Source organism: Mchenga conophoros, linkage group LG16, assembly GCF_057382185.1.
Source record: "Mchenga conophoros isolate Kocher_MC1m ecotype Shallow Benthic linkage group LG16, M_conophoros_male_GT1.1, whole genome shotgun sequence".
NCBI lineage: Eukaryota > Metazoa > Chordata > Actinopteri > Cichliformes > Cichlidae > Mchenga > Mchenga conophoros.
Window position 1 is genome coordinate 15,286,934 of NC_140541.1, and position 17,097 is coordinate 15,304,030.

Genomic DNA, 17,097 nt, shown 5'->3' on the forward strand with positions numbered 1-17,097 from the left:
GTTGTAGAGGATTATTGACAGGGATGGATGCATATTGTTCCACATGCGGGTGATATGAACCTGTAGAGAGCTCTGAGGCTGGTTGTTCAAAGCTTTGGTTGATAACAGACATCCCATTGCTCTGTAACATTAACTGACTGTCCATATCAACTTTAAACTCTTTGTCATAAATCTCTAATTTTGCACGTGCTGCTTGCCTTTCCTTTTCTGCTTGTAAACGCTCTAGTTCAGACCTTTGTGCATCCAATTCCCTCCTGTGTTTCTCTTCCATTTCTCTTATTTTTTGTTTTTGTTTTATTTCCTCTTGTGTGATTTTATACTGAGCTTCTTTTGCAGCTAATTCTGCAGCAGCATCGATTCTTTTGGCTGCAATGCTTGCTTCAGATTGGTAACTTGACTGTGATGCAGTACCAAATATGGACTTAGCATGTTCATAAGCTAAGAGCTGATGGAGGCGCTGCCTTTCTCTATCTGCATCATACTCATCTAGAGCTGCTAAACGCTCAGATATGATTTTCATAATGTCCTTTGTCACTGATTCACAAGAGTCCATTTTGCGCCTTATGACATGGGATGGTTCATTACGCTCTCTATATTCACTGTATGCTTTTGTCATATCATTTACTGTCCTTTCAATATCATCAGCCATTTCTGCTAACCGTGAATCTGATAAATCATTTTTCAGGTCTTCTCTGTATACTCTGACCTGGCCTTTCCAATGTTCATAAATGGTTAGCAGTTTCTTCTGTCTTTTATTCTGTTCATCCCTTTGATATAAGAGCATTTTCTCCGTGGGCACACTGGGCCGTTCTGATGGCCTTGGGAATGTTTCATTAGCTGTTTCATCAGCTTCGCATGTTAATTCCTTTCGTTGTTCCTTTTCGTTTTACTGACCTCCCTCTATATTTTCCATTTTGAGAGCAATTGCTTGTTACCGGACCGTTGCTGTAGCTTGCTGCTCCGTGCCGTGCCGTTACCGTTCCGATCGCAGGAAGCTCTCTCTCTCGTTGCTCCCGGAAGCAAGCTCTTACTGCTCCCGGAGGTAAGCTCTTACTGTAGCGAACCCCCCCGAATGAAGGATGACACTTTACTGATGACGTTTTGAAGGTTTAATGGCAGTAAACCATCAATCTCACCGTAAGAGCTGGGGATGTATACATAGAAACAGCGTGTAAGCAAAATAATCCACACTCTTACAATCGTAAACCTTATAACATGAAGTTCGTTTCAACGTAACATTTAACAAATGTAGCGACTGTCACAAAAACATCTAAACGTGTCCTCATTTATATCATAACCATACCTTGTGCCTCTATCAAGGGGGCTGCTAATGACAAAAGAAATCTCCATAGGCTCTGTTAAGCCATCACATTTCAAAACTCCCGCGACTGCCGCTGAAAACTGCGCCAAAAACAGTTTTACAGGAAATCGTCCCATCAAACTAAAAGCTTCTACACACGAACAGGAAGTTGGTAGTAGAAAACAGCAATGAGTGCCAAAATAAGGTGCAAGGAAAGGCATTCAGGGTTATTTACAATGGTTGTATTGCTGTATAACAACTTGAAATGCTCCCAACAATGGCACTACATGTAAAAATATAATATAAGCTCTGGCCCACTTGGTTCTATGGTAGGTCTTAAAGGGTTAAACCCAGCATTTTGTGATTAATATTGGTGTCATCTTATGTTTCGGGTTAATTCTTGTTTTCTTAGTTCCTAGGATTTTGGTTTTTGTGTTTAGTGTTCTGTTATTCGTACCTGTGTCCTCCCCCGGTGTTCTGTTCGTATCTCTGAGTTTGTGTTTGTAAAACAGTCTATGAATTTCCTGTTTTACTTTGAAGGTAAAACAGGAAATCTCGTTATGCCCATTAGTTTTAGCTGTGTCCACCCTGCGTGTCATTTCCTCATTACCTGATGTGTATTTATAGTGTGTTTGCCTCGGCTCGACGTCGCTCCGTCTGTGTTATTCTGTGTATCTCTGCCCTACATTCTCCGTGCTGTTTTCCTGTATTTTGCATGATTTCAGGTTTGTTCACTAGTTTTAGTTTTTTAGTTTTATCCTCACTTCAGTTCATTATCGTTCACCGTAAATAAACTCACTCGCATCACCGCCGTTGTCTGCAACTTGGGTCCTCCTTCACTACATCACACGACTGCTGCCCCAGCCGTGACAATTACATTTTATTTATATAGCACCAAATCACAACAACAGTTGCCTCAAAGAGCTTTATATTGTACTACAATAATACAGATGAAACAGAGATAACCCCAACAGTTATAACTAATATTTTCTTAATATATGAGCTTTTAAGAAAATTGATATTTAGAGCTGAGGAAGAATGTTGCAAGAAACATGTAGCGAGAAAACTCAAAGTTTTAATTATTGCTGGTTTGGCATTTTTAAAAGAGATGCCTGATAAAATTGGAATAAACTACATAGGCTAAAATTGTGGTTCAAGACTAAAATAGCATGTTTTTTCTTCATGTTAAACAGAACTTCCTCTCTACAATCACCATAGAAGAAGCTTGGATTGGTTTGAATGACAAAGAACAGGAGGGAACATGGAAATGGGTAGATGGAACTCCACTAAGTTTGACGTAAGTCTTCACTTTGGTTAAGTTATTACTTTCAGTAAATTTAATCTATTTGATAACCTACACATCAATGCCTCATTGGTGAGTCAACATATTAGTGGGTTGAGCCAAACTACAAGGCCAAATGCTTAAAGCTAAATGATGACTTGTTTTGGCAACCTTAGTCAAAACAAGATATTATATCACACCTGATGTCCTGCTGGGTTTGTCTGCCTGTATACTTTGTAAAGACCTGTTTAACAAATGCTATGTCTTTAAAAGAAAATGGTTGTCATATGAAATTTTCCTATGAAACCCTCCATACCCACACCAAACATCTGAATTTAAACTTGATAAAAAATAAGCTGATGTTATTGTTACTGGTTTGGTAGGTACTGGGCAGAAGCTCAACCTGATGATGGTGGTGGAAAAGAAGACTGTGTACATGTCAGAAAAGAAAAGAAAAAGTCCTGGAATGATCTTTCCTGTTCAACTTCTCTGAAGTGGATATGTGAAAAAACACCAAACCACTGTACAGTTTCTTAAAGATCATCTATTCATAAATGTTTTTGTGTTTAAGCTTTGATTATAAATCTATATTTTAATTTCGGTTAGTTGTATTCTGTAATGATGAGTTGTAGCTGTATGTATTTTGTTGTAGCTGATGTGCATTTTTCCTTTCAGTGGAGACTGTCAGAGGAATATCATTATACAAAACAAGCAGAGCTAAATATAGGTGGTTATGTTTTCTGTTTATTTTTGTATTTTTATTCCAGCTTTGCAGTTCTGAGTTTTGTATTTATTAAAAGAAATCCTGTTTTGATTTCATTGTTATGTCAATAAATTGTTTTATTTTGACACTATTATTGAGTCTTTAAAAAATTTATTTTACTTTATTCTTTCAGTTGTGTCACATTTGTTTCAAATATTGATTTTTATTAGGTAGTTTGAGAGGTAGCTTTATTTCCTGCAGTTTTTCTCTGTTCCTTTCTCCATTTGATTTCTGTGTTATTGAGTGTTTATATTCATGCCTGTGTTACTTCTCGTTTGCATGTTTCCTCTTTTCCATTTGCGTCCGGTATTAGTTTTACTTCTTGATTCTGTTTTCACCTGTTTTTGCGGCTGTTCTCATCTGTGTTACTTTCACCAGTGTCTTGTTTCCCTCCTGTTTGTCACTCCCCAGATCAGCCATCAGTGCATACATAGTTCTGGCAGTCTTGGTTGAATATTCCAAAAAGTTAACTCGTGCCTCCTTTTTAAAAAATTATTGTTCCTTGACATTAGTGGAAACTGTTATGTGGTCAAGGAAAGATGCAAAGGAGTATGTCTCACATATAGATATCTTATATCTGGCCCTTCCATTGATCTATCTACTATCTACTGTTTGTAGTTAAAATATGTGGTGGTATGTATAGTAGAGTGATGAAACCAAATTTAATTCAGGGGAGAGCTACAACAGTGAATGTCTACAGCTATCTGTAAAACATGGTGGAGGCTTTGTCATGAATTGGGGCTACATTTCAGCCAGTGGTGTTGAGGAATTTGTCAACACTGAGGGAAGTGTAAACATGGTAAAGTACCGTCAGATTTCTGTCCACCAGGTAATGCCATTTGGAAAGCATTTGACTGGCAACAAGTTGTTTTTTTGACAGTGACCCCAAACACACTGTTATTGTAGTAACAGCATGCCATATCAGTCACGATTAGCCTCAGAGCACAATACAGTGTGGGATCATCGTTACAGGCAATAGGAAAATCCTTCAAGTAATCTAAACTATTCCTGAAGACTACTTAAATAAATTACATGAAAGTTTAAGAGAGTTTAGGCTGTTTAAAGAGCAGTCATTGCCATACCAAATGTTACTTTTCAACATCATTATAATCAGTCAGATTCTAGTTTTGCTTTACATGGTGTATTACTATGTATGTTTGGACTTGTTTCAGTAAATTAACAGATTTTCCATTTTCCTTTCAAAATATAAAGAAATGTGAGGTCACCCAAGATTTTTGCACAATACTATATGTATGTGTTTATAGTTTAGAATACTTTGATAATGAATCATTTTTTAAAATTTCGGAAAATATTTTAGCATTATCTTGCATCACTTCCTGGAACCTTAATGTCATTTCACACACGCATTAGACCAACACAGCGCACTTCTTAAGTTGAAAGACAAACAAAGAATCCGCAGCAAACCTTTGCTCTTGTAAGGTCTTTACTTTACAATATAAAGTGCCTTGAGGAGATTGTTACTGTGATTTGGCAGTGTATAATTAGAACTGAATTAATCTGATGTTTAGCTCTTACAAAGTTTGAAAAACCACTGGTATAACCAGTATAATAAAATTGATTTAATTAATGGATTTTCTTCCATTTTCTTTTGTTTGTGTGTAAGAATTACAATGAAAAACTGCCAAATGGCAACAGCAATAGACCGCCTGCTCCAAAATGCATGTCTCTCTATTGGAAACAATTAATTGTCATGAATCAAGAAGCAATATATAACTTTCATTTTTGGCATAATATTTAGATATTAAAAAATTTTACTGCAAAAATATTTTTCTGCAAAATATGCTAAAAAAATACCATAACATCACAACCTAGTAATTACTGCAAAATCGTGGTTTTTGTCTAAATAATCTATTTTGCTCGTTTGTACCATCATACCTTAATTTTTACAAGATAGCACACATACTGTTTAATAATTTCGATTTCAAGGTAAACCATATCTGGTTTACCACTGCGCAAAGTAAGGAAGTAAAAGTTTATTTATATAGCACTTTTCACAGACAGATGTCACAAAGTGCTTAACAAGAGAGGCAACAAAAAAAACAATACAATCATAAATACATCATAAAATCCCTGATCTAATTAAAAGCTTTTTGAAATAAAATTGTCTTTAGCTGCTTTTTGAAGGTCTCTACCGAGTCCAGGTGCTGTAGAAATAGAGGAAGTGCATTCCACAGTCTGGGTGCAACAGCTTGGAAAGATCGGTCCCCTCGAGTTCTAAAATGAGTGTGGGGGACAGCTAAAAGATTTTGATTTGATGACTTCAGGCTACTAGAAGGGGTATGTATACAAGTCAGATAAGCAATATAGGGAGTAGCCTGCCCCTGTAGTGCTCTAAAGGTTAAAACTAGAATTTTAAAATGGAACCTAAATCTGATTGGTAGCCAGTGTAGCGACTTTAAAACGGGACTTAAATATGAGCTCCTTTGTTTGAGCGAGTCAGTAGTCTCGCTGCAGAGTTTTGAACAACCAGTAGACAAGCTAGCCTTTTCTTGTTTAGACAGAAACAGACTATTACAATAGTGGAGTCTTGTAGAGACAAAAACATGGATTATCACCTCAAGTTCAGTTGTTGACACCATAGATCTAAGTTTTGAGATGTTCCTCGAATGAAAAAAGCAGGTTCTTACTATCTGATTTAAGTTTCACTCCAGAGAAAAAGCTTCATCAAAAATAACACCTAGATTTGTGAGGTTACACTTCTGTGAGGAACCTAAATCACCCAGTCGCTGTTTAATATTGGACATTGCACTGTGTGGTGGCAGATTTCTTTTCTGATGTATTAATCACATATTTTAATCATATCACTTTAATAATAGTAATACCACTTTTTCAACTTAGTATATCAAGATCACTCCTGACACTAGTTGTATGCATACATGTAGAATCTTATCACAAGTGGGCCTCTGCTATTTTCACTGCTAAATGAACAAATGGGATGAAAACCATAAAATAACAAAAGCTCCTTCTGATGCGAAAAAGGATGTGGTGCTACCTGTGTTATTTTAATTCTTTTATTCATAAAGTAATCTAATTTACTTGTTATAGCGGACGCCCTGGACCACTATCTCTGAAACGTGATTCGGTACTGTTCCCTGGTAATAACGTCCGGTCAGAGACGGGGAATGATGTCAGAGTGGAAGAACTTTATTTGCCACGAGCCCATATCAAACACACTCTCGCTGGCAAGTAAGGATGTGGTTCTGTAATTAATACAAATAAGAAATAACATAAACATCTCTCTTGCTTGTTTAGCATTTCTCATACTTCAGTATTACAGAGAACACCATACCAGATTACAAAAGGACAGAGCTTAGAGCAGGAGTGGGCAAACTTTTTGGCTCAGGGGCCACACTGAATTTTAAAATTTACAAAACGGGCCAGGACAGCACCAGATGCATACATATCAAAGAAAAACATTAAGAAGGCATTATAGTGTTAATACTTACATTCACTTTTAGTGGGAACAGTGTTGTTGATCACCCTTTTTTGTCAGTGCGTCGAAATCTGGTGTTAGATTTGTTGTGGCAATTCTCAGAACAGATCTGAGGTGTTCATCACTCAACTGGGATCTGTGGGGGTGCTTTGTTGTTGTTCATCACACTGAAAGTCTGTTCACATACATACGTGGAGCCAAACAACACCAGCATCCTCTGTGACATCTTCTGGATCTTTGGAAATTTGGCTGCGTTTAATGATGCATAAAACTTATCCAGTTTAAGAGAGTTGAACTTCTCCTTTAAGACAGTGTCACATTGCAGATCAATCAGTTCCAACTGCAACTCCTGTGGCGCTGTTTCAGGGTCTTGTGTGAAGGAACATGACAACAGGTGAAGTGGCTTTCCAATTTTCCCAAAATCAGAGAACCAACGGCAGAATTCCTCATGGAGGTCATCCAGTGATTTCCTGTATTTTTTCACATGTTGAGGTGCCTCTTTCAGCATAGCCAGTGTGGGAAAATGAGCGAACGACTTATGTGACATTTGTTTTGAGAATAAAACCAGCTTGGTTTTAAAGGCCCTGATGTTTGTGTACATTTCATGTACAAACTGGTCTTTCCCTTGCAGCTTCACGTTCAGCTCATTCATGTGTGCCAGTATGTCCACAGCAAAAGCTAAATCACAAAGCCAATCTGTGTCACTCAGCTCAGGAAAAACACCATCTTTCTCAAGTAGCTCCAAAAATTAGACAATCTCCTTTTTGAGCTCCCACACTCGTTGACATGCTTTCCCCAAACTTAACCAACGGACATTGGAGTGGTAAAGCAAGTCCTGGTGATCAGCGTCAATTTCTTCAAGAAACTTAATAAACTGACGATGCTGAAGTCCCCTTGCTCTAATAAAGTTAATGCATCTTACAACTGGCTTCACTATGTGATCAAGGTGCAATACAGATTTGCACAGTGCTTCCTGGTGGATTATGCAGTGTAAAAAAATTACCTCCTGCACAGGGTTGTCCTCTTTTACCCTGTCCTGGATTCTTTTGAGCAACCCAACTTTTTTTCCAGTCAGATTTGGCGATCCATCTGTGGTGACGTTGGCGAGTGTACTCCAAGGTAGGCTGTGCCTCTTGGTGGCCTCCGACACGCTGTGATACAAGTCCTCTCACCTCGTTTTCCCCATTAGGGATTCCATGGCCAAAAACTCCTCCGTTATCTCAAAATTACCATTAATCCCTCTGATAAAAATTAAAAGCTGAGCAGTGTCTTTTATGTCATTACTTTCATCCAGTGCCAAGGAATATAATGTAAATGACTCCGCTTTTTTGTTTAGCTTGCTAGTTAAGTCTTTGTCAATTAGCTCAACACAGCGAGTCACTGTCCTGCGTGATAAGCTAATTTTTTCAAATTTGTTCTTGCTCTCAGGACACAAGACACCTGCTGTCTCTACCATGCACCAGACCAGCTTCACCCCCACCAGAGGCTGGTGCACATCTACCCAGCCGCCTGTGAACTGGGGCTCACGACCGTGCCAGCCGTGGCACATCTACCTGCCACACAGCCGACCTCCAGACAAGCTTCACCGGCGCCGCTGAATTCGGGGACGGCCAAATGAACTCACATCTCCCCGTCGCTTGACCAGGGCCCAGTGGCCGCCAACAGTCCGGGCTGATTCCCTCTCCTCTCCCGCTCGCGGGGGGAGGGGGGGGGGATGGAGTAAGTTCTGCCAGATGGCTCCCAGCCTCAGTCGGGCGATAGGGGTATGTGGTGGGGCTTGGAAGCTGCAGCTCTGTGTGTCCAAATAAATAGATGCTTAAAAGCATGAATGTGTCATCGGGTCTGCCATGGTCACAGAGTACATAATTAGAGTAACTTCACACTGCGTGCCCTGCCCCTCGACTTCATGGCTTGAGACATGGATGAGACACACCAATCGGAATAAAAAGCCCAACGGGCCGTAGTTTGCCCACCCCTGGCTTAGAGTAATAACAAACAGGATTGCATAAAGAATCATAATCAGTTTAGGCCAATTCCCTCATTTGAGGCAACACCACCCTCTAGTTGACACAATCGCTCACTCAAAGGCTGCCATGTGTACGCAGGCTTTATAAACAAGAACTGATTCGTATGCTAACTTAGTAACTCCATCAGGTAAAATCTTTGGGAACATTAACTCTCCACAATAACTGAAACAACTTAGAAATGAGGAATATCCTGTGGAACCAGGCTACTACTTACTTATTCCTACAGCATAGCTGCTAACAGAAGGCAATAGTAACAGATGTCTACATTGGTACATTAACAGTAACAGAAATAAAATACGTTCCCAATGTGACTTACTGGTTCTATGAACGCACACTTGCCTGCCTTAGTCCGATTCAACTCAAGTGCATGACTTGCCTGCAGCAGCGTTACTCTCCGACTACACTTTTAATTGCCACAGCAAGGAGAGAACGGGTGAGCACACTGATTGGCTGTTGGCCCCTGGGAGAATCATGCTCCTCCCATGTAGGTAACACATGCCCTGGCTGGAGGACTTTTTACTTTACTTTTTCTCTTTTTTAAAAGTAACACGTTTTCACTGAAACACATCTTTCTCCACAGGTGTATGACAGACCTCTGCAGTCATTAAAAAAATGGTTTTCTGGTGTCTGTATTTCTGCCTGTGACACGTATATATTTTCCCTTTTCTCCTTAGTCTCAGATTCCTCATCTGTGTGTCAGCCAGTGTCTCAGTGCTTTCTTGTGGCTTTTTAAAAAAATTCTGGCCTGCTAACTCTCTCAGTCAGATTTGGATTACAGTACTTAGCGTTAACTTTAGTTTTGATAACCCCAGTTGGGTCGACTAAACGAAAGCGAATGAACATCCTTTGTTTTGTAGGATTTCCACTTTGTTGATGTTTTTAAGCTCCAGGACAGTCACAATAGTCCTGTGACGGGGTGTGGTTGGCAGCTCAGCTGCAGGGGAGGGGTGGAGTAGCAGGTTCAGGGCATGGTGTTGGAGAGGCTGGTTTGGCACAGCCGTGGAACCTCTTCTAATCATACTGATGGGTCTGTCTGTCACAGACTTCTATTCTTCTACAACAGCAAAAGCATTAAACACCAAGCAGAGCTCTTTGATCTCGTGCACAAGGGAGAGAACTATGACGAGCGCCGTTCCTTCGCTTGACCCCAGTCGCTCTCGTCTGCTCCCTCGTAACACTGCTCTTTATTGCGGTTACATGACTATGCATAAGTTCATTAACATATGACGTCTTACATAGGCATACATGTATACAAAGAATACCTTGTCTGTGTGTCGTGAAGGTATGTGTGTGTGTGTGTGTGTGTGTGTGTGTGTGTGTGTGTGTGTGTGTGTGTGTGTGTGTGTGTAGTGGGTCAAGATGTGACCCTGTGAAGACTCCCCAAAGCTGGTGCCAGGAGTCCAGCGGTCCATCTAAACAAAGGGCTCTTATACTTAGACATATACAGAGTAGGTGTCCTCCCATAGTATAAATCAGTAAAAGAAGGTATGACCTCATGACTCCAAGATGTGTGTGTGCATGCCAGAACTCTGGAAGGCACACAGTCTTTACAGACTGCTAAGGATCAGACATCCTATCAATATGCAATTGATTATAAAACTCTAAGCATATATGAGTAAATATTTCTAAGTATAAATGTATTAACCTTACACATACCTTCCCTATTTCAGTAGCGGCCGCGGTCGGAGAGGGGAGACTGCTACCGAAGGAACACAGAAGCCAGGGCAGCAAGCACTGGAAATTACCATAACAAAGAGTGTGTGTGTGTGTGTGAAAAATAAAAATAAGAAGTAGGGTACAACCTGGACAGGTCACCAGTTTATCACAGGGAGAACACTGAGAGAGTGACACTTTTGAATCAACAGGACCAGAGCGTGGCATGTTTTTAATTCAACGGTGCATTATTTTTAGCGTTGCAGATCTTTTCCTGTCTTTTCTTACATGTCAAAAACTTTCAAACATAAATTTTCACATTTCAAAAAACACTAAAATGCCTCAGTTTAAACAGTTGCTATTGTCACGGTTCTGGGTCCGTTGGACCCAGTATTTTGAGTTTTATTATGTTTTGGTTTTAGTTTGCATCAGGGATTGTTTTCTTGTTCTCTTGTTGTGTTTATGATGATGATCATGATGTTTATTATTTGAGTTTCATGTTTCGGTGGTGTTTAGGATTTGTTCTTCGGTTGTGTCTGCTTAGTATTTGTCTAGTTCCATGTGCCATTTTCTGTCTGTCTCTCTATGTCGAGTCTGCGTCTTAGTGTGATGGTTTCTTGTTCCTGTTTTATTGTGAAGGTCTGCGTCTCATGTGAGTGTGTTCAGTTTTACCTTTGTCTCGTCTTGTTGATTATTCCCAGCTGTGTCCACCACCTGTGTGTAATTCCCCTGTGGTTCTCTGTGTATTTAAGTCATGTCTTCCGTCATTGTAGTTGCTGGTCCGTCTGTGTATCTACCATGTCTCACCCGTGTGTTCTCCCTGCTGTCCATCGTCATTCTCCTCTGCTCGTTCTCATTCAGGTTTGTGCTTTGTAGTTTTAGTTGTTCTCCAGTCTAGTTTAGTTCGAGCTCCGTTTGCTGTTTGTCCCTATTTATTTTCATGTTCAATAAACCACCTTCACACCCGCACGACTGCCTGCGCTTGGATCCTCCTCCATTTCTTCCACACGGCTCATCTCATTCGCCGTGACAGTACGGACCAGCCAGATATGGATCCAGCGGCAGTCACCCCACCCAGGGAGCTTCAGGAGGCCGTTATCCGCTCCGCTTCTAAGTGGATTTACCAGTTGTTAGAGCATGAGGGAGAAGCGTCTCCTCACACTGTGGAAGCTGACCTACAACACCTCATTACCTGTTATCCCTGGCTTTTGGACTCTCTGCATCCGCTCGTGCAGAATTACGTTCTCCACGAGCTTCACCTACACCCCCCTGCTGCTACCACTTGCTTGCTCGCTTCAACGGAGGACATGCCGTCCGAACCGCCGGACGAGGGATTACCCGGCCTGTCGGAGCAGTCTCCGAGAAGAAAGCGTCGTTTGCGCCGCCGCCGTGGCGCCCCACAGCCGGATGTCGGGACATGTAAACAATCGGCTGTGGTGAGTGAGAGGGACACTGTTTCTGCTTTGTCGGATACAAGGCCTATTTTTTCTGGAGCTATTTTTTTGTGTATTTTTCTGTCTCACCCATGGCCACTGCTTCAAAGACTGTTTCTCCTAAGCCCACGCTCTGTGTCAATGACTGTTTCCATTCTGTTCCCAAGCCTGGTATTATGACTCTTGACAATGAAAATGTTTGGGACCCTTTTTCACCTGTACTGGTTCATTCAGGGGAAGTTGTAAACCTCACCGAAACAGTTTTTCCTGATAATGTTCTCCCATCCACACTTTCACCACAGTTTAACGTCGGGTCTGCAGTACAGTTATCAGTTCAGCCAGTAGCCCAGCTGCCCTCAGTTCAATCAGCCACTCCACCACTTATTAGGACTCCACTACAAACCTCTCCGCTACCTGTAGGTCAGTCTGCAGCCGCTTCACTGCCTAGAACTCAGTTGCCACCAGTTCAGCAGCCTACCCACTCGTTCATTCAGCCACCATCCTCACTGTCTCATTCTAAGCAGGGAACACACTCCACCACAACATCTGCTGGATCTCTTACGCTGGCCATGTCTGAGACAGTTGCTCCCTCTAGGGCCTCCCCAGAGGCTGGGTGTCAGTCACCAGCACACTCTGGACCCCTAGAGGTCAAGACGCCAGTGCCAGCAGCCTCACCGGAGAACTCACCTGAACAGTCTCAGCTCTCAGCACCCCCTGAGAGTTCAAGTGAGTTCACCCGTCCGCCTCAGTCCTCTGCTGAGTGTATTGGGGAACACTTTCAGCCCTCTGAGGACTGCTTCCCACTGTTGCTGCCTGAGTCTAGCCACTGTGCTGCTCAGTCCCAGCCAGTGTCCACACTGGCAGAGGTCTCCGTACCTGCTGCTTCAGTGTCTGTTTCCGCTGGAGGGCCCGAGTCGCCCGTCCGGCCTCAAGCCAAGTCAGCTGGAGGGCCCGAGTCGCCCGTCCGGCCTCATGCCACGTCCGCTGGAGGGCCCGAGTCGCCCGTCCGGCCTCATGCCACGTCCGCTGGAGGGCCCGAGTCGCCCGTCCGGCCTCATGCCACGTCCGCTGGAGGGCCCGAGTCGCCCGTCCGGCCTCATGCCACGTCCGCTGGAGGGCCCGAGTCGCCCGTCCGGCCTCATGCCACGTCTGCTGAAGGGTCCGAGGATCCCACCCAGCACCACACCTCGTTAGCTGGGGGTCCTGGAGGACCCAGCCAGCACATCCTCACATCTGCTGGCGGTCCGGGGAAGTTTGTTCAGCTACCATCTGCTGAATCATCCCCTGTGACTCCTACACCGTTGCCTGCATTCACGCCACCGCCTGCAGCATTCACGCCACCGCCTGCAGCATTCACGCCACCGCCTGCAGCATTCACGCCACCGCCTGCAGCATTCACATCATCACCATTCGCATCACCGCCTGCAGCGTCGCTGCCGTCAGGTTCCGCAGCCGTCCCGCTGCCGTCAGGTTCCGCAGCCGTCCGGCCTCCGTGTCTTCATCCACGCCTGGTCCGGCCTCCGTGTCTTCATCCACGCCTGGTCCGGCCTCCGTGTCTTCATCCACGCCTGGTCCGGCCTCCGTGTCTTCATCCACGCCTGGTCCAGCTTCAGCTCCGCCCACGCCGTCGCCTGGTCCAGCCTCTGCATCCTCATCGTCTTCGCCTGGTCCAGCCTCCGCCTCAGCTTTTGCCTCGCCTGGTGCCGCAGGGATCACGCACCCTTCAGGTCCCAAACTACCGCCTCAACATCATCGAGCATTTGTCAGACCGCTTATTGGGCGTCATCACCACCGTGGCCGCCCTCCGGACTTCTGTTGCCACCCCCGCCTTCTGCGTGGACGACCTCCTACGCGCCGCCACTGCCTTCCGCATTGCCGGCCTCCAGAACTGCATTCGCGTTGCCGTCCGCACGGTCGGCCCCCGGACCTGCTTCCTCGCCGCCGTTTCCGCGCGTACGGCCGGCCCCCGGAACTGTTTGCCCGTCGCCGCCGTTGCCGTGTGCACGGTCGGCCTCCGGATGTCATGATCCTGGGTCCTTTTGACCCAGCGTTTTGTGTTTTCTCTTCGCGATTTTGGTTCTGTTCTTCCTCTGGTTAGTGTTTACTCTGTTCTGCCCGTGTGTTCCTGTATCTAGTCCGCGTTTCTTAGTTTGTGTCCTTTCATGTGTAAGTTCCTGTTTTATTGTGAAGGTCTGTGTCTTATGTGAGTGTTTTCAGTTTGCCTCCCTAGTCTCGTCATGTTAATTACTCCCAGCTGTGTCCCCACCTGTATGTAATCCCCCTGTGGTCTCTGAGTGTATTTAAGTTGTGTCTTCTGTCATAGTAGTTGCTGGTTCGTCTGTGTTGTTTCCCCTCGGTCTCCCTGTATGTATTTCCCCGGACCTCCCTGCACCGTCATTCTTGGTTTGTGTTGTTAGTTTACCCAGTTTAGGTTTCAGTTTCATGTTCCTAGCGCCTTTGTTGTTTGCATTTTTGTTGTTAATAAACACTCACCTGCACCAGAGCTGCCGCCTTTTGGTCCTATATATATTCCACACGGCTTGCCCCCGCAAACCGTGACACCGGAACTGTTTGCCCGTCGCCGCCGTTGCCGTGTGCACGGTCGGCCTCCGGAACTGTTTGCCCGTTGCCGCCGTTGCTGTGTGCATGGTTGACCCCCGTGCTTTGCTGTGGACTCGTGACTAGTCTTGTTTTGTGTTGACCTGTTTTTGGTTTGTTCTGGTCTCTTGTGCTCCTTGTTTTTTGTTTCGGACCCTCCTTCCTGGACCCCCTCCGCCCGCCCTGGCTTGGTGCTTCATGCTTTTTTTGTTTGGGGCTGTCGGGAGCCAGCCCTTGGGGGGGGGGGGGGGGGTACTGTCACGGTTCTGGGTCCGTTGGACCCAGTATTTTGAGTTTTATTATGTTTTGGTTTTAGTTTGCATCAGGGATTGTTTTCTTGTTCTCTTGTTGTGTTTATGATGATGATCATGATGTTTATTATTTGAGTTTCATGTTTCGGTGGTGTTTAGGATTTGTTCTTCGGTTGTGTCTGCTTAGTATTTGTCTAGTTCCATGTGCCATTTTCTGTCTGTCTCTCTATGTCGAGTCTGCGTCTTAGTGTGATGGTTTCTTGTTCCTGTTTTATTGTGAAGGTCTGCGTCTCATGTGAGTGTGTTCAGTTTTACCTTTGTCTCATCTTGTTGATTATTCCCAGTTGTGTCCACCACCTGTGTGTAATTCCCCTGTGGTTCTCTGTGTATTTAAGTCATGTCTTCCGTCATTGTAGTTGCTGGTCCGTCTGTGTATCTACCATGTCTCACCCGTGTGTTCTCCCTGCTGTCCATCGTCATTCTCCTCTGCTCGTTCTCATTCAGGTTTGTGCTTTGTAGTTTTAGTTGTTCTCCAGTCTAGTTCGAGCTCCGTTTGCTGTTTGTCCTTATTTATTTTCATGTTCAATAAACCACCTTCACACCCGCACGACTGCCTGCGCTTGGATCCTCCTTCATTTCTTCCACACGGCGAATGAGATGAGCCGTGACAGCTATGTTGTCATATTTGTACTATTTCAGATTTTAAAATGCTTCATTAATTTTAATCATTATTTGTTTTGACATTTTCAGTCCCTCATCTCGGAAATGTTTCTGAAATGTTTCTGTATATTCTTATAGAGACTATTTAAGAAAATAAAGTTGTTTACCAGCAGCCAACAGCTTTCATGAATGAGACGAATAGAATGAATTGAATATGGTTTCTTTCCCCTTGCCTTTCACTACATGGGTTTCCAAAAAATAAAAATAAATGCTATTTTAGTTTCCAGGAAACAGATTTAACTAAGAGCTTTGAGTTTGTTTACCCTGAGATGAGTGAAACTCCAGGCTTTCTGTTAATTAAAGAGATTTAATCAGATTTAAACCTGAGTCAGTTACTGGGCTAACAGATTCTGTGACCTTTTCCTGCTTACCAAATGGTTTTCTTCAATAGACTAGGTGTTTCACTGACTCCTTGAGCATTCCTTTTTGCAAACATTGTTTGCCAGTTACATGTTTGTTATATATATTTTTTAACTTAACAGGAGCATTTTTATAATGGAAACAATTTTTAGTCAAGTATCAATGCACGAGGTCTCGGAAACATTCATAGATTCATTTCAGATCGGGACACATTTTTGTTGTGGTTGTTTTCTTCTGTTAAATATATATATAACAACATGTTTCATGCCATAATGGCAAAATTCAAAAGTAATTTTGCTTAGCTGGAAAATAAATCAGCAACAGTGTTCTTTTGGCTCTCAAAAACATCTTTACTTATTTATCTGTATTTCAGACAAAAACTCCTTACAAGATTCAGCTGAATAGCTCTCAATGAGCAACCAACTTTCCTCAATACCTGAGGAGAGAGACCTTCTAGATGCAAATCTCTCTGAGATGAGTAACAAACTTGCTTCCATGACTGAGGACAGAGACCTGCTGCAAGCCAATCTCACTGAAAAGACCAAAGAGTTCGAGAGGCTGCAGAGTTTGTTCAACCAGAGTGAGTATGAGCTGTTGTGTTTCTCTGTAAAAGGTTTTATTCAGTGATTCCATTACTTGTAACTTCACATTTACAAGACAAATATGACTGTCACAAAAAACATTGCATGTGCTCCTTAAATTGTATTTTGTATGTGTCTAAAAAAAAAAAAGAAAGTTGAGAGGTCAGCCACAGTCAAATCTTCCTGAAGGCTGGATTTCAATTTTTAAAAAATGCAAAAAAACAACAACAAAAAAAACATAAAAATAGCTTAAATAAATTAATTAATTAATAAATCACTGTTAAACTCTGTTTCATCCTTGCAACAACAATATTTAGTCATGCATAATTAATGTTAAGAACCTTAATATAACATAAAGAACCTTTGTTATCAAAACATTGACAGCACCTCCACTTATTGTAAAGGGTGCAACTTTAAATTTAAGTTTCCTGGGGTTTTTTATGAGCTTCCTGATTTAAAAAAAAAAAAACTATTTCTCTGAGCACCAACTAGCACCACAGTGGTGCTAGTTTCAGTCATTATGCAAATGTTTTATAGTGAAACTAGCACCACAGTGGTGCTAGTTATGTCCAGGTGAATAGAATCAACTTTTGGAGAAAAATATAACTTGTGCATAATTATTCACAGCCTTTGCTCAATACAATTACAGCCATCTTTCTATGATGACAGAAGCTT

General features: G+C 42.8%; 1 protein-coding gene and 1 pseudogene across 4 annotated transcripts in view; one reads left to right on the plus strand and one right to left on the minus strand.

The window, feature by feature from the left end:
* LOC146556458 (C-type lectin domain family 4 member E-like) overlaps positions 1 to 3,430 on the plus strand; it is a 31,382-nt gene extending 27,952 nt beyond the window's left edge. For all 4 annotated transcript variants that reach the window (XM_085250429.1, XM_085250431.1, XM_085250432.1 and 1 more), the window contains 2 exons: positions 2,494 to 2,597; positions 2,966 to 3,430. In XM_085250429.1, coding sequence (XP_085106555.1) covers positions 2,494 to 2,597; positions 2,966 to 3,119 — 258 coding nt within the window. In that variant the 3' untranslated portion in view covers positions 3,120 to 3,430. The remainder of the gene's footprint in view (positions 1 to 2,493; positions 2,598 to 2,965) is intronic.
* A 3,490-nt stretch (positions 3,431 to 6,920) lies between these two features.
* LOC146556461 (general transcription factor II-I repeat domain-containing protein 2B-like) lies at positions 6,921 to 8,348 on the minus strand (annotated as a pseudogene).
* Between the last annotated feature and the right edge of the window lie 8,749 nt (positions 8,349 to 17,097).